General features: G+C 38.0%; 2 protein-coding genes across 3 annotated transcripts; one reads left to right on the plus strand and one right to left on the minus strand.

The window, feature by feature from the left end:
- The first annotated feature begins 4,640 nt into the window (after positions 1-4,640).
- Positions 4,641-15,442, plus strand: slc25a18 (solute carrier family 25 member 18). Of its 2 annotated transcripts, none has more exons than XM_061721336.1 (10): positions 4,641-4,776; positions 5,762-6,107; positions 6,304-6,426; positions 7,838-7,893; positions 8,134-8,224; positions 11,220-11,335; positions 11,768-11,957; positions 13,298-13,470; positions 13,862-13,937; positions 14,050-15,442. In XM_061721336.1, exons 2-10 carry the CDS (start codon positions 6,088-6,090, stop codon positions 14,189-14,191), a joined length of 987 nt encoding a protein of 328 aa, XP_061577320.1. In that variant the 5' UTR covers positions 4,641-4,776; positions 5,762-6,087; the 3' UTR covers positions 14,192-15,442. The 2 variants fall into 2 exon arrangements, with proteins under 2 accessions (XP_061577320.1, XP_061577321.1); XM_061721337.1 differs by having other exon boundaries at positions 4,664-4,776; positions 5,963-6,107.
- Positions 15,439-20,873, minus strand: atp6v1e1a (ATPase H+ transporting V1 subunit E1a). The gene is made up of 9 exons (XM_061721338.1): positions 20,722-20,873; positions 20,282-20,347; positions 20,087-20,196; positions 18,327-18,393; positions 17,894-17,983; positions 17,737-17,805; positions 17,524-17,618; positions 17,273-17,360; positions 15,439-16,675 (listed from the first exon to the last, which is right to left on the minus strand). Exons 1-9 carry the CDS (start codon positions 20,752-20,754, stop codon positions 16,613-16,615), a joined length of 681 nt encoding a protein of 226 aa, XP_061577322.1. The 5' UTR covers positions 20,755-20,873; the 3' UTR covers positions 15,439-16,612.
- Positions 20,874-22,376: the final 1,503 nt, after the last annotated feature.

A 22,376-nucleotide genomic window follows, 5' to 3' on the forward strand; every position in this document is an offset into this window, starting at 1 on the left:
TTTTTTGACCAAAAAGGTATAGGCTGAAGCCTCATGGCTTATTTTGCCTATCCTTTTCAACAAAGGCAGACTTCAGAAACAAAAGATACTAATAAGAAGAAAACGAAACGAACGAACAAAACAAAGAAAATAAACAAAGAAGAGAAGAAAATAAATGTGGTCACTCACGATTTGAGGATAGCTGCAGGAGGAAAGTTGCATAATTTAGACAGTTTAATATGAAGATAATTTATATTTGTGTTCTATATTTATCCATTATTTTAGATTTATATATTTTTTTAAATTTATAAATTGAGCTACTTTTTTTTTAGTTCCTCATCCAGGCGGTTCCACAGTTTCACCCCTTGGACACTGATACACCTTGACATTTTTTTTGTTCTTGGCCATTTCTGCTCAAAAATGCCATAGCCCCTTAGGTTGTGCCTGCTTTCCCTCACCTGGAACAACTCCAGGATACAGTGTGGGAGCATCTGGTTGTGTGCCTTGTACATTGTTATTGCTGTCTTGAATTTGATTAAATCGTATAATTTTGATTAAATCGTATTGCTCATTTTATTATGAATGTTGTCAAATTGTGGCGCATTACACATTTGATTTCAACTGCTTTTCAAGAAATTATAAAGGGTCTCACAATTTATACTTCCTAGGCGAGGCTAAATAACTTTGCAGGTACAGTCGAAGTTTGTAAACAACACTGAAGTCAAAGCTCTGCATAACCTGCACAGGGGCTCCCCCCATCACAATATTTGAAAACTGCATGCTTTGAGACTGATACTGTACGTTGTATCTAGTGACTGGGGCTGTTATTCCCACTGCTGCCACTACACACATTCCCCCCCAAAATCATAATTTGCTTATGTTTTTTATCTAAATACTGAAAAAAACAAATACTATGTGAGACCTTAGTTTGTGTTTTTGCCTGCCCTAATAGTTGATCTCTTGCTCAAACTTTTCTTGACATTTGTAAGAATGACTGGGAATCACACACTTAACAAGCATTACATTGAATTATAAAATATATTGTATATCATGTGCTGCATATTGGATATTACATAGTGTATGGAGAGATAATTTATTGCCAAGCATTTTCCCACAGGAACACAAAGCAATCTTCCCAAAGTCTTTTCACAACTCCATCTATCAATTTAATACAGCCATCCATCCATCCATTTTCTATACCTGCTTAATCCTTTACAGGATTATGGGTTTTTGTTGGAGTCTATTCTGGCTCTTTACAGGGTGAAAGGTAGGGGTACACCCTGCAGGTCCATCACAGGGCCACATATATTGATAAACAACCATACACGCTCATACAACACACACCTCATCAATCAACCTAACATAAATGTTTTTGGACTGTGGCACGAAGTCAGAGTACCCAGAAAAAGCCCATGCAGCTATGAGGGGAACATACAAAGTTCACACACACTAGATCCAAAATAAAACAATAAAGATGTGACTTTTAGCTTTGAGAAGTTTCACAAACACTTTAGCGTTTACAGGGTACAGCTATTTTAAACAAAACGCCTTCATTTTAAAGGGCTGAGTTGACATCAGTCACGTGACTTGTTTCTTGCAAGATTTGCCATTTCATTTTGTCTCAAAAAGTCCAGTTGCTTTCACACTATGTTATGGGTCAATATCCATCTGGGATGTGTTGCTCTATCCTATCAGTTTTCTACCATTTGGCTGAATGTGAGCAGAGAATAAAGCCCTAAACACCTCAGAATTCACCTTGCTACCGCTGACAGCAGTCACATGACCAATAAACACCAGTGAGGCTGTGCCATTGACAGCTACACATACTCATAACCATAACACAGCTCCAGTCATGTTGGACACATGATGTAGTTGGCTTTGGATCATGAACTGTTCCTTCCCTTCTTCATGCCTCTCTCTCTTCCCTTCAAAGGCATGAGATTATCTTGTTTTGGTTTCATCTCTCCAAAGAATTTGGTTCTCAAACAGGGTTGGGGTTTTTTTCCTTCATTTTTTTGGTAGATATTTTCTGGCAAAGTGTAATCTAATTTTCCAGATGTTAAATGCCATCATTGGTTTGCACCTTATTGTAAACACTCTGTCTTTACATTCAAGGTGTCTATTGACTGTACATTTTGACAATGAACTCTCTGGTTTCTCCAGTACATTTCTGAGTACCTTCCATCCAGCCATCCATCCATTTTCTATACCCGCTTTATCCTTTGCAGGGTCACAGGGGTCTGCTGGAGCCTATCCCAGCTCATTACAGGCCAGTATACTCACACTCACACCTACGGGCAATTTATAATAATCAATTTACCTACTATTCATGTTTTTGGACTGTGGGAGGAAGCCGGAGTACCCAATTTACATTGTAAATTGTCAAAATACATTTGAGCACTCAAGAATGGTGGTATTTTGCTTAAAATGTCTGAAACTCCTAAATGGCATTTAAATTGTAAAGGGTACATTTTTGTGAAACCTCTAAAATTGAGGTTGAAAGCCTATATTTTTTTAATCCCATCCCGGTTGTTTTATCCCAAATCCACTCTTGCAGTGCATAAAAGCAAAATTATAAAAACTAATTGTCCAAATATTTATGAACCAAATTGTATGGGCCCCATATCGCTAGGTCCTTAAGAGCCTCATATGTGAAGAGAAGAATTTAACATTGTACCCTGGATTCCACAGGAAGTCTATGAAGAGAAGATTGAGAAACATGATCGCTACAGCTAGTCCTCATCAGAACTCTCACCGCAGCAGTTAGATCAGCTGGAGATTGTTCGGTGTAATTTTAGGAAATCCACAGGATTTGAATCCGTTGAACCTTTAGCCTACATATTCTTTCAGAGTAGTGAATTCCTACACTTGGACTATTTAAACCTAATCAGTTTACCAGCTGGTTGCTGGTCAGCCTAATTAGTGCAGTTTAAGTGACATGCAAACCAAAGAATTCATACTGACTCCAAAAGAGGTTAAAAGCTTTAAATACCACCTGCTTTGAGTTCACTTGACAATTGATGTTACATTGACATGTGTGGAGCCTAAAGGTGAGTCAAAAACAAAGAGGAAAACACAGAAAATAGGTTATACAAACACGACAAGCAACCACAACAAAATATATTGACTTTGCAGCAGACCCTTTTAAGGATCACAAGTGGCTGAGTTAGCTAAGAATTTGGTACAATGTTCATTTAAGAGTACTCAAAATAACTTCAGTGAGCCTGTGTTTCAATGTGTGTTAGTTTCTGAATCAAAAAAGCTACTGCTGTCTTGTAGACATGAAATTCTGACATTCATGGACCAAGGTGCCATTAGGTGGCAGCACCTACCACTGAGTCAGTTCATGTCAGTTTACTCTCTGGGCCTCTTGAAAGCACATGACCCTTGAAAAGCGGTGAAGTTGCTGGGCAACGGAAAGACCCAATGACTTTTCGGTGGAAAATTGGACAGGATTTGGAGAAGCATCATTAGATAATTAAAGAAAATCAAACTGGGGGGAAAAATGGGAAGAAATGTAGATAAAAAATATATATATAAAAAAGAAATTCAAAATATCTCTATCTTGGAGGCACAAAGAATCTTAAAAAGCCAGTCAAATCTTTGTTGTATCTTAGAATGCAGTCTTTTGGTGATGCATTAAAAATCCTAATATATCATCTGATAATTCACCCTTTTCTTCTTCCTCTTCTTTTTTTAACTGTTTATTCTTTTTAGTATAGGACAAGTATTATATTATAACACGGAGAAGACAATCAGACATTTTCACAAAGGAGGAAGAAGAATAAAAACTAAAGGATGAAAGAAATGGGCAATTAAGGGATGTAAATCAAATGTAAGGGAAATGATATGAATACGATTTTAAAGAAGCACAGGTACTCCAAAACTAAACTAATGACTGATCCTCTTTGACGGTGACTTTTTCATACTGGTCCACTCTCATAAACGCTACATAATATTAAATTAACCACACAATGTTTTCTATTTTCACTGCAAATAATATTTTTATCAATGGCATACAAGATAGTTACTCATGCTTTAAAAGTGAAACTTTTAATTAAAAGCTTTTCTCTTTTAATCAAATCAAATCAATCTTTATGTGTATTGCGCTTTTCATACAAATAAAGAATGCAACGCAAAGGGCTTGACATAAAACTTAATAATGCCCCCCCACACACACACAGACAGACGCAAGCACACCACAGTTCACACGAGTGAAATATTCATTGAATTACTTTTCCATTGAGAAGGATCAATACATCAATCAGTACTAATGAAATACTAGTGTAAGGGGAGCAATCACTTGTTTTTGTAATCACCTTATTTTGTGAATGTTTTTTTTTTTCCAATAACAAAACAATGACACTCAGTTTTACTATCGGTAGTAATTGGAAGTCATTGAACATTTGTGGCATTCAGTTTGTATTATGTAATACCATGAATGCAGCACGGAAAGCTTACTGCATGGGTAGCCTTTTGTGTTTCTGCTCATGTTGTGTGCACATTTATAGAAGAAATACTCATCATGTCTTAATTATTGATATTTGCCACGGTAGTCTGTTATTCTCACTGAATAAAAAAATCTCCATAGGCATGAGTTTATGTCAAGTTGTGTTAGTGCAGAGCAGTCACCACGAGAGGGAGGGACTTAGCCAGCTGGACAATGCTGGTGTTTGTGCAACGGCCCCTGAGTGGCGGCTGGTCCTCTCAGATTGCTCTCGCTTGACTACCATTGCTGCAGGCATTTCTGAAGCGAAGGCAAGTTGGATGGCTTGATCCTGGGATGCATCGACAGAGGTAAGATTCCCCACTGCTGCATCTCTGCCATGAGTAGAAATGAATTTTATTTGTAAAACTGTCTCATGAAACCTGTGGCTTAGAAACGGTGGGAGTGGAGTGCTTCGGTTCAGTTTGTGGGTGACGGGAGGCTGGCTCGGGGTGAGGCACCCTTGTCTGGGTTTTGGCAGGGTTACTACTGTGCGTGAGTGGAACTGAAAAGAAAGTTTCACAGAAAGGGGCTCAGTGAAAGGCATGTGTAAAATGTGACTAAGATCCAGAAGAAGAAAAAAAGAATGTAAACTTTGAACATAAAAATCCCCAAGGTTTTTACAGATGATCTCAAATGATAAAATCCAAATTCCAACAAGCAGATAGAGAGAGAAACATAATTTCTGTTATTCTCAGCGAAGAAGAGACGAAAAGATACAGTGAAGGTTGACAGTGATGAAAATACAGTCAGAATGAAATTGAAGGGCTTAAGAGAGATTAAGAGTTGAGAAAAAGAACAGGAAAAGCTAGAAAAGAGTGGACAAAATGCCAACATAGTCAAAGAAAACAGGAGCTGAGTCCCCGGATAAAGTTTCAACGGCATTTCTATTGTCTGCCATAAATATTTCTCAAACTAAACTACAAACTATTGTACTGTAATAGAGAGAAAGAAGAAAGCTCCCTTTCAACCTTAACTCAAATGTCCCTTTCAGTCCTTTGTAAAACTTGGATTCAAAACGCAGTAACAGGAGAATGGCAGCCTCCTCACTTTTAGTTCTGCTTTCCTTGTGAGATCAAATCCCCTTTAGCTGACAGATTAAAGAGACTCAAGATGTTCTTTCTCCGTGTGGTAGTCCTAGGATTTGAATGACTGATTGAATGATATATTTACATTGAAACCTAGCAATACAACCATGCCCACCCACTAAGAATGGGGTGAAGCCATAATAAATGTCTGTTCAGTGGGGTTTTGAGACCCAATGTCACATTAACATCTGATGTTTTGTGCATCCAGACAGGGCAAGAGAGATCCGGTTTTGATGTGAAGCACAACAAAGGAGAGAGGCTGACCACATGACACAGATTCAGCGCTGGTTTTTTAGGCCATAAAAGAAAAGAGCGTCCACCTCAGCACTACTAGGAAAGAGGAAGAGGGCGGTCCTCTCCAGCCACATTAAAAGAAGCTTTAAGCTGCATTTGTGCTGTGGGTTGGCAGGTGAGCGCTAAACTGTGTGCCAAAGCGAGGTAAAGAGGGAGATAAAGGAAGAGGACCAAGACTGGGAAGAGTAGGTAGGGGACGAGGAGGAGTGGAAGAGTGGGTCTAAGTGAAGAGCTGGCAGGATGGGAGACAAACAATTTGGGTAAGTAGATATCTAATTTGTTTGGATTAAGCAAGATGCTTACACCAAATTAAAGCAGTAATTGTCTTAATTTGAATCTGTGTGCTTCTAACAAGAACAAGACCATGAACAAATGTGTCATTTGCAACGTCTTGATGACTTTGTGTAAATGCGTGTTTATGAATGTGTGGGCATGTCTGTGTTGATCCTTTCGCAGTCTCCCTGCTAAGCTGATTAATGGGGGCGTGGCAGGCCTGGTCGGTGTGACATGTGTATTTCCTATTGACCTGGCAAAGACTCGTCTACAGAACCAGCAGGGCATCCAAGTTTACGAAGGAATGTGAGTGGGGTTTCCTAGCCACCGTTAATCTGCTTCTGTAATTGATGTCTCAAAATTTAGGATAAAAGCCTTCTAAATAAGGATACAGTGCTGTGTAAAAGCTTTAGGCAACTGCTAATTTTGTTGCTTTGTCAAAGTTTGACCATCTATATGTATTTTCAAAGATATAAACAGAAGATAATAGAACTTGGCTCTATTAAACCTAAATAAAACAAAATCCCAGTTAATATCATAGCAAATATCTGCCTGCATCAAAACAAGTTAAATCTGTGCTTGGCTGGCAGGGAACGTCCCACTAGATACTGACTTTTGCTCATCGAATCATTTTAGTTTGAACAGGATCTGGTTTTAATTGTGCGCATATTAATATATTTTGTGTTTGTACCTTAGTAAACACCTATGGAGAAATTCCAAAAAGGATATTGACACTACACGCTCATAAGCTGCACACAGACACTGTCTCCCATCAATTTTGGGTTTGGCGAGACATTTGTCAATAAATATGGATGTCATTACAGCAACAACAAAACTCGGGGTCGCATAAGGCCTTCTGTTTTTTACTGTAAATATTTCCAAGCTTTGATAACGCAGAACAAAACAATGAATTCATCATTATCGAGGAAAATGCCCGTAAAATAATCTTTATCTTAAAACAAGGGATGAGCTGCTCTGAGAGTATTTTTCTGACAAAGAAAAATTAACATTAAAATTATATATCTTTTCAAAGTACCTACTTTCACCATATTTTGTCCGTGTTTTGGAGGGTTCATACAAAGCTCACTCATGCTTGTATGTTGTGATGGGTAGTTATGGCAGCTTTAAAACATTGACTGCTGTTAAATTGAAATGGTTGCACTAGCATTATTTTATTTTATATTGTTTTTGTTATAACAGTTTCGTTTGAGATTATATTTGTAATCCAGAGAAAAAGTGAGGTCCGGTGTCCTTAAAAGACATGCTGGCCATTCATTTGGAACAACACACGTCTGCTGAGCATCAATACTGCAGGCTTATTGGGTGTATCCTTCCTCTCTGTGTTTAGCAGCTTGAGGTTTTCCAATATGAGTCAGACATGGAAAACAACTTGGGGAACCGTTTTTCAAGGGACTGTTGCAAAATTACTTTATCTTTTTCTTTCTACTTTAATCCCAACTGCTGGCATTGCTCTTTAATGCCAAAGTTCTTTCTCTGATTTGTCATGAAGACGGGATAAATGGCGATGGTCTATTACTTATGTGCTTTTGAGAGAATAATTACGATACAAATTTGACCTAAATGTCTTTTTGTTGAGTTAATGGTGAAAGATGTGGATACTTTTCTGGTTAAACTGATTAATTCTCACGGTGTTGTGTCAAAAAAAAGAAGGAAAACCAGCAACACATTAGTCAATTTTCTTTTGTTTTGTTAAAAGGTTCGACTGTCTGGCGAAGACCGTACGCTCAGAGGGCTATTTTGGATGCTACCGAGGTATTCTTTGTGTTTCTAATCCACCTTTTAATCTTTGTGTCAAACGGTGTTAATGCTTTTTTAATCTTATCACCTACACTGTTGTTTATTCCTGAAAGTCCTAAGACGTTTTTGATAACCAGTTTCTGGTACCATTAGTCCCAGGAGTTGAGCCCGAGCGGCTGCTTAGGTCTCAGTTATTTGTGTACTTTGGCCGAAACGGTTATGTGTCACTGCCTTTGGCTTATTTATCTTCTCCAGGTGCAGCAGTAAACCTCACGCTGGTCACACCAGAGAAAGCAATCAAGTTGGCTGCCAATGACATCTTCAGGCAGAAGCTCTCTAAGGATGGGTAATTAGAACTTTTCATTTGTGCAACCATGTGTGCAAGGTCAGAAATTGTTTTGTTTGATGTTAAGAAGTGAGGCAGGGAAGAATTTTGTGATTGTTAGTCATTCAGGAATGATACACAGCACATCATCAGCAGTGTACTACTACATCGTTAGGTGTTTCAGCCTCACGGCATTATAAACCTTCAACAAAGGCGGGAGGAGGATCAGACCTCAGCGTGTGCCGTGTGGCTAAGCCATACGTGAAAGCTGCAGGATGGGAATTTCCAAACACCCTGCATGGGTCATTCCGCTTGAGCCAGATCCACCGGCTTCTTCCCTCAGTTGTCTCTGAGATCGTTTTAACCAGCTGACCCAGGGTTTGGTCATGCTGTCTGAGGTCTTTCAACGCTTTTATGGTGCAAGGCAAGTGTATTTATATAGCACAATTCAGGGTGATTCACAGTGCTTTACAAAGACACTAAAACATACATAAAAAGCATGATTCTTTTTACATTTTCTAAATGATTTTTTTATTACTTTTCTCTTATATACTTATTTTTTTTTTTTTTATGCCCGATTTTTTCCCCCATTTAATTTTTTTTTTTTTTATCACCCAGTACTCCTATCTAAGTCAGTCCTGGGCATTGCTCTCCCCATACCAACCCCGGGAAGGCCCAACACTGAGCTCAAGTCTCCTCCTTACTTGAGGAAGGAGCAGGCCGCTTATTTTCACCAGAAAGGAAGCCGGTGTAAAAATCTAAGAACTGGAGTTATATGGTTCACTCTCTTGGTCGTAGTGAGGACTCAGAGAGTTCTGAACTAACTGCAGCTGTTTGATGTATTTTTTAGGGAGACCCGTGAGAACAGTGTTACAGTAGTCAAGTCTAAAGCATGAAGATAAAAGCATGGACAAGTTCTTCTAAGTCCTGCTGAGACATCAGTCCTTTACTCCTTGATATGCTCTTTCGGTGATAATAGGCTGACTTCACTACTGTCTTAATGTGGTTGTTAAAACTCAGGTCTGAGTCCAGAACCACCCCCACATTTCTGGCTTGGCTATTTGTCTGTAGCTTTCCTGCTTGAAGCTGAGTGCTGACTTTTAATCTTTCTTCCTTGGTTCCAAACACTATTATTTTTGTTTTCATTTAACTGAAGAAAATGATGGCACTCTTTGATCAATGCATTTGTTCAGTGTTTGAATTGGATTATAGTCTCCTGGTAAGATGGTTATATAAATGTAGGTGTCATCTGCATAGTTATGATTAAACATTTTGTTATTTTTCATAATTTGAGCAAGTGGGAGCATATAGATGTTAAACAAGCCCCAGAACTGAACCTTGAGGAACTCCACATGCTATTTTTGTTAGCTCCGATTAACCTTAAGACACAAAACAGTCCCTGTCTTTTAGATGGGACTCTAACCAGGCAAGTGCTGTTCCAGAAAGTCCCACCCAGTTCTTCAACCGTTCTATCAAGATATTATGGTCAACTGTATCGAATGCAGCACTATGTTGCCACTATCCGTATTGGAGTGGATGTCATTAAGGACCTTTACTAGAGCTGTCTCACTCCTGTGATCGGGCTGGAAACCTGACTGGAAAACATCAAAACAGTCATTTATTGACCATCACAAGACACCACAAATCTTCTGCATCACATTTCAACAGGATACACTATAGTGTTCCAGTCGTGTTGCCTAGTAACTGCTGGAGGTTCTGAACAGCATAGCTTCTTACATTTGTAAGCATCTTCAAACAGGTCTTCCCTAAAGACTGTGATCTCCAGGATGTAGTCTGTTCTTGGTGCTGTGAACCACAGGCCCAAGCCTGGCCTGAGGTTGGAGGAAATTAATCAAATGTTATTAAACTGCTAGTCATTTGTTAGTTATTGGTTAATGGTCAATTAAATATGAAAAAATAAAGAAACAAGGGACAAACAACAACCTAATAATAATGTGCTTAGAGAGAGAAACATACAATGAAAATTGGTGAGTTACTAGAGAACTGATTAATACTTGTATCTTGTATTATAATTCATTATTTAATGATTTACTGTTTAAATAATATTAGCGAATCAGTCCATGCCGTCCTTCCATCATCTGTACTCACTGCTTTCTATTAACGATCACTGGTTTACCCAGATCTTTTTGGGCGAAAGGCCCGGGTACACCCTGAGGTCGCCAGTCCATTGCAGGGCCATAACCAATCAATCAATCAATCAATCAATTCAGTTTATTTGGGAAGGGACAGTGTACATTCATATACATTTAGAATTAAAAATGCAAATGCACCCAATTTTAGCTACAGAGCTAGTTTCCATTGGCAGTCCCCCGGCTAAAAATATAAAAGAAATATAAAAGAAAGACAAGTTAGAACAAATACAAATAAAGCGTGCAAAAAGTTTCTGTTCTTGTTATTTTGCTTCTATTTAAGATAGAAGGAACAGGAGAACGACCAACCACTCACTCCTACAACCAAGTTAAGATCTCCATTTAGCCTAACATACATGTTTTTGGACTTGTGGGGGGAAAACAGAGTAGCTGGGGAGCACAGAAAGACCCCAGCAGGGATTCAAACCAGGGATTCTAGCATTGAGGCAACATTGCTAACCACTGTGCTGCCGTCCTCGTAAGTTAGTCAGCTGGAAAACATAACAAAATGTCTCACAACACCATCATTAATAACCACCAGCTACTATTAGGCACCTGAGTAATGACACATGCTACTCCACACATCCCATAAGTGCTTCCTTGATCATTTAACAAATAAATTACCATTGACTAATAACTAATTAGACATTAACTCTATGATCAGGAGTTAATTAGTCATCATTATTTCCCTATGTAATTAAGCAAATGCTGTGGTTATAATTGTAAAGTGTTACTGTGTCAAATTGCCTGATCATGTGTCTGATCTTGAGACTCACTATTGTAACAGTTCCAGCCATTAGGCTTATCCACCGCTGACATATCCAATCAGTGTGACTCTTATTTTACTGATACAACTCTGTCTCCAGGCATTTGCCCCTGTGGGGAGAGGTACTGGCCGGTTGTGGGGCTGGGACCTGTCAGGTGGTGGTCACCACCCCTATGGAGATGCTCAAAATCCAGTTGCAAGATGCAGGAAGGCTTGGTGAGTTGTATGCAGGATTTGACACTATCTTAAATTAACACAACATACATTTACAACTATATTGATTTTGGACACATCACAATGAAGCACCAAGAGATGCATAGTCACCAAGAAGCATGTCCTCACTGTAAGATTTTCTCCATAAGCATAAAATAATAATAAGGTACTTTGAGTATTTTATAAAGCAATTTGTAGACCATGTAAATAAAAATAATCAAAGGCATATATATATATATATGTGTGTGTGTGTGTGTGTGTGTTGTATGTATATATGGAGTTTGTAGTCAAAATAACTCCCCCCTGGGATTATTAAAGTATTCTGATTGATTGAATGATTTATTGACCGATTGATTGGAGTAAGCCAAAGGTCAGCAGTCATCCTTTGCTCAGAAACAGAGATCATTGAGTTGCTCGTTTGTGTTCATTTACTAGCTGCACAAAGGCCCGCTCCAGCTCCGGCTCAGGCGGCTGCTCCTGGCCCCGCTCCATCATTGGTGGCCCCCCCACCTCAAGCCCAATCAACACCTCCACAGCGGCCGTCAGCCACCGGCATCACGTTGGAGCTGCTGAGGACTCGTGGCCTGGCTGGCCTTTACAGGGGAGCGGGAGCTACCTTAATGAGGTTAACATACAGACAAACACTAGATCACAAAATATCCTAGTTGTTTTACGTCTTTCTAATATGATATCTACAGTATAAGGTTAAGTCAGACCTTTACATGCATTTACAATGGATTTGAATATCTGGTTGGGGCTTTCTTTCATGTAAACATTTTTGTACAACCTCTTAAACATGTAACAAAATCAAACATCCGGTGTAAAATCTGGTTTTAAATCAACATGGTGTCAAAATGATAAATATGGACTGAAAAATGAAAAGAAAATAGACTAACTTCCTGTTATTGATCACCACGGAGTGCAGCTTGGTCCTCTGTGCCAGCCTAAAAGGGGTTTGTTTAATAAACACTTTTTGTACAACCCAACAAGTAGTACAATGGAAAATTCAAATAGGACCAAACACATTAAGGTTTACTATCAGGACCATGGCCGCAAACATCCATCATGTGAAGTAGCCTTCTCAAAGGGAAGACCTAAACCCCACTGAAAGATACGTGGACTGTTCTTAAAAAGTTAAGTCTCTGCAAAGAAACTGTCATCTTCATCATTTCTACTAAGTATGGCAATAGAAGTCATTAAGGCAAATTCAACGAGATACTAAGTTAACTATACCTATATTTCTCAAGATTACCTTAAATTAATTAAGAACTTTATTATGCAGTAAAAGAAAACTGTAACACAAGAAATAACTCCCTCTCTCGCTCAGTATGCCTTTGGTGTTATCTTGTTTAGAGCGTTGTACATTTGACACTTCACCTAAACCATCAGTCAAACTGTCACCCGACTGTTTGGGTGCACTCTGTCTCCTTCAATATCAGGTTAGCATCATTGAACAGATTTTTTTGATTACATAACTCTTTCCTATCTCCCTTTTCCTGCCGGCTTTCTGTAGGAGGTTCCCCTTTTATGAGCCAGGTCCTGCTCAAGGTTTCTTCCCTCCTAAAGGGGAGTTCTTCCTTGCCACTGTTTGGCTCAAGGTTCTTCTCTCCCTAGGGGAGTATTTACCTGCCAGTGTTTATGTAATAGTTGCTCGGGCATCATGTTCTGGGTCTCTGGAATGCGTCTAGAGACAACTTGTATTGTAATAGACTCTATATAAATAAATAACATGGAATTGAATTGAATAACTGCAGCTGGGTTTGTTTTACTTCCCAGCACTGTTAATCCTCTCATGTCAATATAGTCCTGCAGCTATGTCTGGTTCTGATGCTGCAGTTAAATTGGTTCATCTATTTCTGCCCTATGACATCACTCTCCCACTTGTCTTTTTTTTTTTTGTCATTAATAATCAGGGGTCACTTTCCCTCAGGCAAATCCCTCAATTTTTGAATTCATATTTTTCAGGGACGTTCCCTTCTCAATGATTTACTTCCCACTATTTGCCAACCTCAACGCGCTGGGCCGGCAGAGTGCTGACGGGTCGGCTAACGTACAGGCTCACGCACCATTCTGGCAGTCCTTTCTGGCAGGCTGTTCTGCTGGCTCGGTGGCAGCCGTGGCCGTCACACCGCTGGATGGTGAGTGGGAGATGTGTGTGACAGAGATGGGATGGTGGCTGCCATGGAAATGGGGCTTTGCACTGCCACTCAAAGGTCATGGGTGTGTGAGCACATTGTGTTAAGAATGACAGTGACAATCAGGCTGTTTCTGTATCTTCTAAATGAAAAGTTTAACTGCGTTACACCCTAAGTCTTTACACATCACAGTGTTTAAGATGCCAGTGGCTAGAAGCATCACTGTAATTAGGAACTAAATTCAAAATAAGGTATTGGGTGTAACTTTTGTTGCAATGCCAGTCACTTTTTGATTTGTTTACTCTTGCTATTTTAATCCTGCAAGCAGACTCAAACTAAAACTGTGGGTGCGACTGGTTTAAACTTGTACTCTTGCTTTAATTTTCGCACATAGTAATAAAGACTCGTCTGCAGACATTGCAAAAGGGTGAGGGAGAGGACACGTACAAAGGAATTGTTGACTGCACAAGGTAAGACTACAGCCTGACATGAAATATTTGCTTACTTAAAATTAGTGCAAAGAGCCTTGCAGTGTTTCCTTTTCTCATCACTTTTGCTCTGACCTCTTTGTGCATTTTGCAGGCGCATCATGAGGAGAGAGGGTCCATCTGCATTCCTGAAGGGTGCAACATGTCGTGCTTTAGTCATCGCCCCTCTTTTTGGTATTGCACAGGGTGTTTACTTTCTGGGGGTAGGGGAGGTAATTCTAGGTTTTTTGGGATAGCAGTGACGGGGATTGGTGGTGGTTGATTTGTTGTTTCTGTACAAATAACATCCTGCTTTAATCTGCACGGAATGAATGACACAAATGAATGAGCAGAAGACGCACAGAGAAACAGCCACAATCTGCCAACCAAAGGCAGAGATAATGAAAGGTTCTACTAACTCATTGGGCTTGACGGTTAACATTGGTAACAGGGTTCTGTCAGCTAAAGTGGTCCTACAAGGTCCTTTGTACATGTGTGTTGTTGACTAACCTGAAGATAAAGTACCGGTATGTGTATCATACCATTTACTCCAGGGTGCTGCTTGGCGCAATATGCCTGGGCCTGTTCCTTTCACCTGAGGGGGGTTATTCTATCAGGTTGTAACAAAAGAAAAGAAAGAAAAATAAAAGTGCTGCATGTTATTTGAGGCTGCTAACTAAAATGCCTACCAACATGACCATTTCTTTGGTGCACAATTGTAACATATGTAAGTGATGAGCTCCAATCTTAATCTGTTCTCACTTTTACATGATGTCCAACTTCAGCATCTGAACTATTTGGCTGTACATCCAAAGCTAATCATTCAGTCTTCAGTATGTGACGTCTTCTCTAAAACAAGAGCTTGACATCATTCTCCCACTCTGTTATGCATGCCTTCCTCTTCATCCTGTAGGTCAGAGTTGTAATCTTAGATTACTTTGCTCACTGGGAGGTGCTACCTGTCAGTCTCTCTTAGGTCATTTGTTAATCTGGTAGTAATGCTTTAATCCCTGTAGTAGAATACAATATACATTAACACACAGCTAACTTCCTGCTTAAAGGCCACAGGTTCGGCTGCTGAATCACCTTGACTTTCTGTTGTCCACAGCCCATCGAGTTTTAAATAAAAACGCAAGTTCATTTTGCAGCTTGAAAACACGTTGCTTCAAAAAATGTGTGCACGACAGAAGAAAGTGCAATCAACGCCTTATCATTGCTGTTAGTTTCTAAAGCATCAGAACTGTAAGTCTTAAATTAAGTCAACTGGTAGTGTTGAAATAAGTTTTGGTCATATATATATATATATATATATATATATATATATATATATATATATATATATAAAAATGTGTATATATGAGAGAGAGAGAGTTGTCCCTTTTTTAACATTTTAATGCAAAACACATTTGATGTGGCTACTGTACCAAGGCTACTACATATTTGTCATTGTAGAGAAAACATAGCATGAGTAAACAGTTTATGAATTGTAAATAAATGTGTCTCTGCCAGTTTTGCTGTGTCAAACATTTATTTTATTTTTTACACACAGATGAAAAAGGCATCTTTGGCATGCAGCTTGAGTTTTCTACCTGAAATCGTTGAGGACAAACATTAGCAATGACACTTTTCCCCATAAGTGGAAAAAAAGAAAAGAAAAGGAGCCTTTGTTAATTTATCACACATTCCATCAGTATATACAAATGAATACAGATGAACACACCCACTGCAACCAGTTTCATTTAAAAAAAATATATATATATTTTATTTTTTATACCCCAATAACTGGTCAGTGCTTCTACACACTACATTCCCCTAGATGACGGTTACTGGTCACCTTGAAGTCAACTTTTATAAAAAAAATTAAGCTTTAAATTTAGTTAATATGTCCACGTTACCACAAGGAACATAGATCCTCAACACTATGGTTATGGCTTTGAATCTCCACGGCATCATTTAAGTACAGAAAGCAAAGATACAGGATTTGGCATGTTTTCTTTATGGCTGTGACAGAAGTAGATTTGATTTATTGACATGAAAGTGTCCCACCAGAAACAGCAAAGAAGGACCTGTTGTGTAGGATCAGTTTTTAAGACAGCTCATTCAAAAACTGCCTTTAAACATAATGGCTTTACTACTAAGAAGGTACGTCTGTGTTTTTCCTCTTCCACAATTTATTGTGCAAATTGTGAACCTCATCTTCAGAGAAGTTTGTTAAAATGTGCCATGGTTTAGCTGACATCAGCATCATTGTAGCAGCTGATAACCCTACTAAGCCAAAGCCTTATACTGTTACATTTCTAAGATTATAGAAAGTCTTGGAATGCAAATAAATTATAATTCTTATACTTAACTTATAGGCATGCTTGTGAAGCTTGGCTTCCTCTTCTTCAGAACCATTTTGTGGTTCAAAAGTAATGCTGAACTACTGTAATGTCACAAATGTCCATTGCAGAGCATAATGAAAACAGAAAGGGGAAGTGTTGCTTGCTGGCAGGCGGATCTTTGGGTAGCACATTTATAGATAGTCTTTCACCGTTTACAGAAAAAAGTGTAGACATACCCTAGGAATTCAAGATGATGAGGGTATTTCCCCCCTGCAATTTTAAGAGACTTAATAACTGCAGAGCTGGACTTTAAAGATCCCACCTTTGTTCACACTGTTGTGTTCCAAGCCACCATTAATCTGTGAATTTGCGGTTGGGGTTGGCACCAAACAAGTTCACTCTGATTTCAGGCATCATCTGTAACGGTAGTGAAGCAGACACCAGGCAAAAAAATATTAAAAGAAGAAAGATAAAACATGGATTAACCATCAATTACATTTTTATTTGATATAACTACTATTTTGATACAACAACGGTATTTTTTCAAACTGGTCAAAATCAGACTAATGTGGATATATATATATAAAATAAAGTTATTTATTATATATATATATATATATATATATATATATATATATATATATATATTTTTTTTTTTTTTTTTTCTTCTAATATTTCAGTACTTTATAAATCCCAATAAACACATAATCCTGTTCTCCGGATCTCTTTGTGGAGGAAAACAAATTTACACAGTATATGAAATCATTTTATCACTTCAAAAAATAAAACAAAAAAAACACAATTATGAATTATTTCAGTAGAAATTATTTATTATTTATTTATTTATTGCCCCTGTTGGGGTACAAGTCTGCAGCAGCCAGGATGTATTCATTCAGTTAATGAAAGAAAGAAAAAAGAAAGGGAGCTGTGCTGCCCTCCACAGATTAACAACAGAAACTACATTTAATGCTCAGCTTGATCTGGATTTACTGTACATAATCACATTTACTCTACCTGGTGTGCAATGAGCTCGACCCTGCTCTCCAAAGTGTTGGAAACCTTGATCTTCCCATTATCATTATACACTTCAACGCCTCCACAGCTGTTAAAATAGAGGAAATATTTACTGTCAACCTGAAAGAACCAATCTCAGAAGAAGTACATCCTCCCCTTCTTCAACAATCACATTTTAAAAGAATAATAATCTGACAATCCATTTAAAACCAAATATCAAAAGCTCACTTAGACACATTTGATCATCTTACATGTCAGGGTGAAGAAAGCGATCCTGGTCGATTCTGACAACTATGTTGCTCTTCACTGCCTCTTTGTATACAGGGATGATCTTATTAACTGCACCCTGTGAGATGATCATAAACAAGGTGTAAGTCAACTATCATTCATGTGAAGACCGCATCCTTAAAAAGAAACATTTTTAATAATAATAAAACACAAGATCAGAGTTGGCTCAAATCTACCTGAACCATTTCTACATCCTGTTGTCGGCAGCGAACAGTTACTTTAGACTCCAGCAATTGGTAAAATCCCTGAAAAATAAAGACACACAGGCTTTGGAATAGAAAATAGAAAAACTACAGCTTTCCCAGTATTCTGCCTTGACAGCAGCTGTTGTACCTGAAGCACCAGACCCTCCAATAGTTTAGAGTATTTCTCTGGATCCTTCGCAATCTCTGCAAGTCTTTGACGGCCTTCATTTAAAAGATCCTAAGACATGAGCGAAGGAGGAAAGCAGAGACAAAGTGGGATGTGTTCCATGTCAGTCTGAAATCATGTAATTTATAATAAATAATTTAGTTCCTACACTTCAGTATCATTTAATCACTTATCAGATATCATATGTAAACTTGCATGATGATACAGTTTAATAGTAAAGAACATAATGCTTTATTTACTTTCTTCTACTAAAATTTACCAAATTCACAAAAATATGACCACTTTAATATATAAGATACATGCATTTAACTTGTACACGTGTTGTCTAACATTTGGGTGTATAACTGACAAAATGTACATTTATCCCTGCAAGACCTGAACATTGACTTCTCACCATGATCATGTCATCCCGGACCTTCAGCACCTTCAGCCTCGCTTGATTCATCAAGTTGGACATCTGGCTAAATGACGGGTAGAATTTTGTTTATGAAGCAGATATATCACTTCAACTTTTAGTATTTTGATTCAACTCAACAGCTGCAAAACCATCTTATAATGCAACCCTGTACATGCAACACCAAACATGTGTATCTGAATTAAGAAAGTCCTTAAGAGATTGTTGCCACATTTAAGAAAACACTTAATCTCAGGGATGAAGTCCCCGTCATGTACCTGCTTTGGGGAGCTCTCTCTCATCTGGACATATGTGTTTACAAACAGAAAGAAGCAAACTTGTTGACCATTTGTGGCAAGGTATTGTAAGATTAATCTAAATGTTTTACCACAAACAAGTAAATGGATGTGATTGTGGATTTTAGGAGTATCAGAAATAAACCAAACATTCTTTCCATCTTGGGAGAGGTGATGGTACAGAGGAACTTCAGTCACCTGGGATTTACTGGAGCAACCAAGTGGACATGTACCGCTTACGCTGTACACAACAAGGGGCAGAGCAGACTCTACCCCTTATGGAAGTTTAGGCCCCTCTGTCTTTTAAGTAACGCGGTGCATATCTTTTATGATTCTGTTGTGAAGAATTAAATGTACTCCTTAAATTGCAAAACATAATGGACAATACTTTACACCAGGGGTGTCAAACTCATTTTGCTTGGCGGGCCGGATTTTACCAATCTTTTTCTCGCGGGCCGCACGCTGAAAATAACAAAAACGGTGCGAACATTTTTTTTTCTAATTCTTTTTTTTTTACTATTCTTATCTAATCCAATATCAGTTTAGTTAATTTTAAAGGAAATATGCACTTTGTTTACACTCTAATTATGTAAAATATATTTCTTCAGGATCTTTTCTTGAAATTTCTCGTTTTTTTCAAATTATGTAAGATACTTTTAACATCATTTTACAAAGATAAACAGAAACAAGTATGTTTTTTTTATATTTCACTTTTTTACAGGAAATTTAATTAAAAGCAAAATCTTTCTTATTACATCCGAGAGTGTTTCTTTGTGATTTAGAGATTTTTCCAGTACAATTAAGTGTATTTATTTTTAAAAATTGGCACGGATATTTACGCCAGTGTGTCGAAAAAGTCAGCACTTCTTTTTTAACTGTTTTACTTTGTCACTATCCTCGTATTCAAAACTGAAATTCTCCGAATAAATATCTTCTATCATCTTTTTTAGCAGTGATATTTTTCCTGCGAAAATATATAATAGTAGTCAATTAATAAAAATAAACGACCGTCTACAAAGAAATAAAATTGGCAAATTCTAGAAAACTAAAAAAATGTCAAACTGCTCTCTTTGTTGAATAACGATGGATTTGTAGAAGAAATATATTATCGGATATGCTGCGATTCATGGCAATTATGTATGCCTTCCTTTTTAATAAATTAACATTTCGGTTTTCTGTGTTGGAAACTTCTCGCGGGCCGCATGAAAACCTCTTTTGGGCCGCATGCGGCCCGCGGGCCGCACATTTGACACCCCTGCTTTACACCCTCTGCATAATGTACTGATTAAACTGCAGCTCTGCTGCAAGAATAATAATAGAGTATCACTAATTTCAGCACAAAACAATTGGGGAATTCCACTCATAAATGTATTAAATTGCTTTACTATCAAGCTCAACATCAAAACATCATAGGCCAGCTCCCCTTGACATTTTCTATCTGCTTATAGATGTGTGACAACTCACATTTTCTTATGCTGTTCAATGTGTTTTTCCTTCTTCTCATAGTATTCCATGATTTTCACACGCTGGGTCTGCACCAGGCGACCTTTCTCAATGTTGAATTCTTCCTCTGCCTGCAAAAAAGGAAAAGCAAAAAACTAATTGGCAGTGTAGAAAAAAAAAGTCACGAGATTGAACTGAAAGTTATGCTTCAATTACCTTAGCATCGATTTCCTCTACTTTCTCACTGGCCTCTTGCTCAATGAAAGCCATCATGTGCTTGATCTGTCACAGGGGACACTTTTTTTCTCAAATTCGAGTGTCAAAAATGTTCAACGATTACGGCGTGTTAACTCAAGAAAGAAAGAAAAAAACTTCAGTTTTAGACCAAACATGATTCAATTCTCCCCGGAGACTATTTTGAAAACTCACCTCTCCAGTTACTTTTTTTGATCGCTTAAATACAAGATAACAGAAACAACTGACAACTAAAATACACACACATAAATAAATACCAGACATTTAAACAGTAGCAGTAGCAGACGCGGTGGTTAATTATTAAATAGCCACAGGTTGCTTGGTATTTTGTCCCGTTAGCTCGTCTGTCTTATGTTTACATTTAGTTTCTGGCGGCGTTTAGTGTGGTTACAATCCTTTACCTGCTTTTGTACGTCAGCATCAGTGAGCGCCATGTCTGTCAAATATGTGTTTTGTTATTTAAACTTGAAAATGTAACTCTTTTACACCACAATCGTGCAGTAACACTGGGGACGTCGAGCTGACAGACTTCCAGAAAGTTTGTAGACTAGAGATTGCGTCACAACACGGAGCTGTACTTCCGGTCCGAACTTTCAAAGTAAGAGGCGGGTCAAATACCAAGCGATGGAAAGGAAACGGTGATTATCCGCTAAAGTATCATCGTAGAGCTAAGAGTATTAGGGCCAGGCAGGAGAAAAATCAAAATAATATTTTAGAGGAGGAAGATTTTTTTTTCATTATGCACTTCGAGAAAAAAGTCGAAATGTCGGGAAAAAAGTCGAAATGTTGATAAAAAAGTCGAAAAGTCGAGATTAATGTTGAAGTAGAATTTCGAGAAAAAGTCGAAATGTCGAGAAAAAAGTTAAAATTTCGTGAATAAAGTCGAAATGTTGAGAAAAAAAGTCGAAATTTGAAGAAAAAAGTCGAAATGTCGAGAAAAAAGTCGAAATGTCGAGAAAAAAGTCTAAATGTCGAGAAAAAAGTCAGAATTTTGTGAAAAAGGTCAAAATGTTGAGAAAAAAGTCGAAATGTTGAGAAAAAAGTCGAAATTTTGAGAAAAAAGTCGACATTTTAAGAAAGAAGTCGAAATGTTGAGAAAAAAGTCGAAAAATTGAGATTAATGTTGAAGTAGAATTTCGAGAAAAAAGTCGAAATATCGAGAAAAAAGTAAAAATTTCGTGAATAAAGTTGAAATGTTGAGAAAAAAGTAGAAATGTTGAGAAAAAAGTCAAAATGTTGAGAAAAAAGTCTAAATTTTAAGAAAAAAGTCGAAAAGTCGAGATTGATGTTGAAGTACAATTTCGAGAAAAAAGGCGAAATGTCGAGAATATTTTTGAAGTATAATTTCGAGAAAAAAGTCGAATATTCAACATTAATCTCCACATTTCGACTTTTTTCTCGACATTTCGTCTTTTTTCGTGAAATGCACAGTAAAAAAACTCACTTTTTTTTTTCTCTTGCCTGGCCCTAATACTCCTCCGTATATTGGGTATTTACCCAGCTAATTGTAACATAATAAAGAAACATCAACTATTTTTAGATATAGGCTTACTGTTGGCCAAGAGAGTCATTGCATTAGCTTGGAAAGAGGTGGATAGACCAATAATAGGTAAATGGCTTTCCAAACTAACAACAACTCTGCCCTTATTAGAAAAGATCACTTATATAATCAGGGATAAGCAATCTGTTTTTGATAACATCTGTGGCCCATTTAAAAACTTTCATTCGAATAAAGACTTGTCTGGTTTGGTGGAAACACCTGGGGATGATCCATAAGTAGCCCTCTGTAGCTTCAAAAAGGTTTACTGTCTTGTGTTGAGTGATTGTTGTCTATTTTTTTGTAAATGCTGCCCCTGGGTCGTGTCATCAGCCGACATGGCATCTCTTTTCACTGCTATGCCGATGACACTCAGTTGTACCTCCAAACCGACCCAAACTGACCCAAACCTACGTTCCACCTCAGTCCTCTCATCATAGCCCACTCAGGCCCTTTCCAACTGCCTGGAGGAGATTAGGGCGTGGATGAGTCACAATTTCCTCCAATTCAACAGTTCCA

The sequence above is a fragment of the Cololabis saira genome, chromosome 5 (assembly GCF_033807715.1).
Source record: "Cololabis saira isolate AMF1-May2022 chromosome 5, fColSai1.1, whole genome shotgun sequence".
Classification (NCBI taxonomy): domain Eukaryota; kingdom Metazoa; phylum Chordata; class Actinopteri; order Beloniformes; family Belonidae; genus Cololabis; species Cololabis saira.

Coding starts and splice junctions, on each gene's coding strand:
- slc25a18 (XM_061721336.1), top strand. CDS start 6,088: ATGGGAGACAAACAATTTGG. Junction 11,958..13,297: donor GCGGGAGCTACCTTAATGAG/GTTAACATACAG, acceptor CATATTTTTCAG/GGACGTTCCCTTCTCAATGA. Junction 13,471..13,861: donor GGCCGTCACACCGCTGGATG/GTGAGTGGGAGA, acceptor TTTCGCACATAG/TAATAAAGACTCGTCTGCAG.
- atp6v1e1a (XM_061721338.1), bottom strand. CDS start 20,754: ATGGCGCTCACTGATGCTGACGTACAAAAGCAG. Junction 18,394..20,086: donor ATTGAACAGCATAAGAAAAT/GTGAGTTGTCAC, acceptor CCCGTCATTTAG/CCAGATGTCCAACTTGATGA. Junction 16,676..17,272: donor TCGAGCTCATTGCACACCAG/GTAGAGTAAATG, acceptor CTACCGTTACAG/ATGATGCCTGAAATCAGAGT.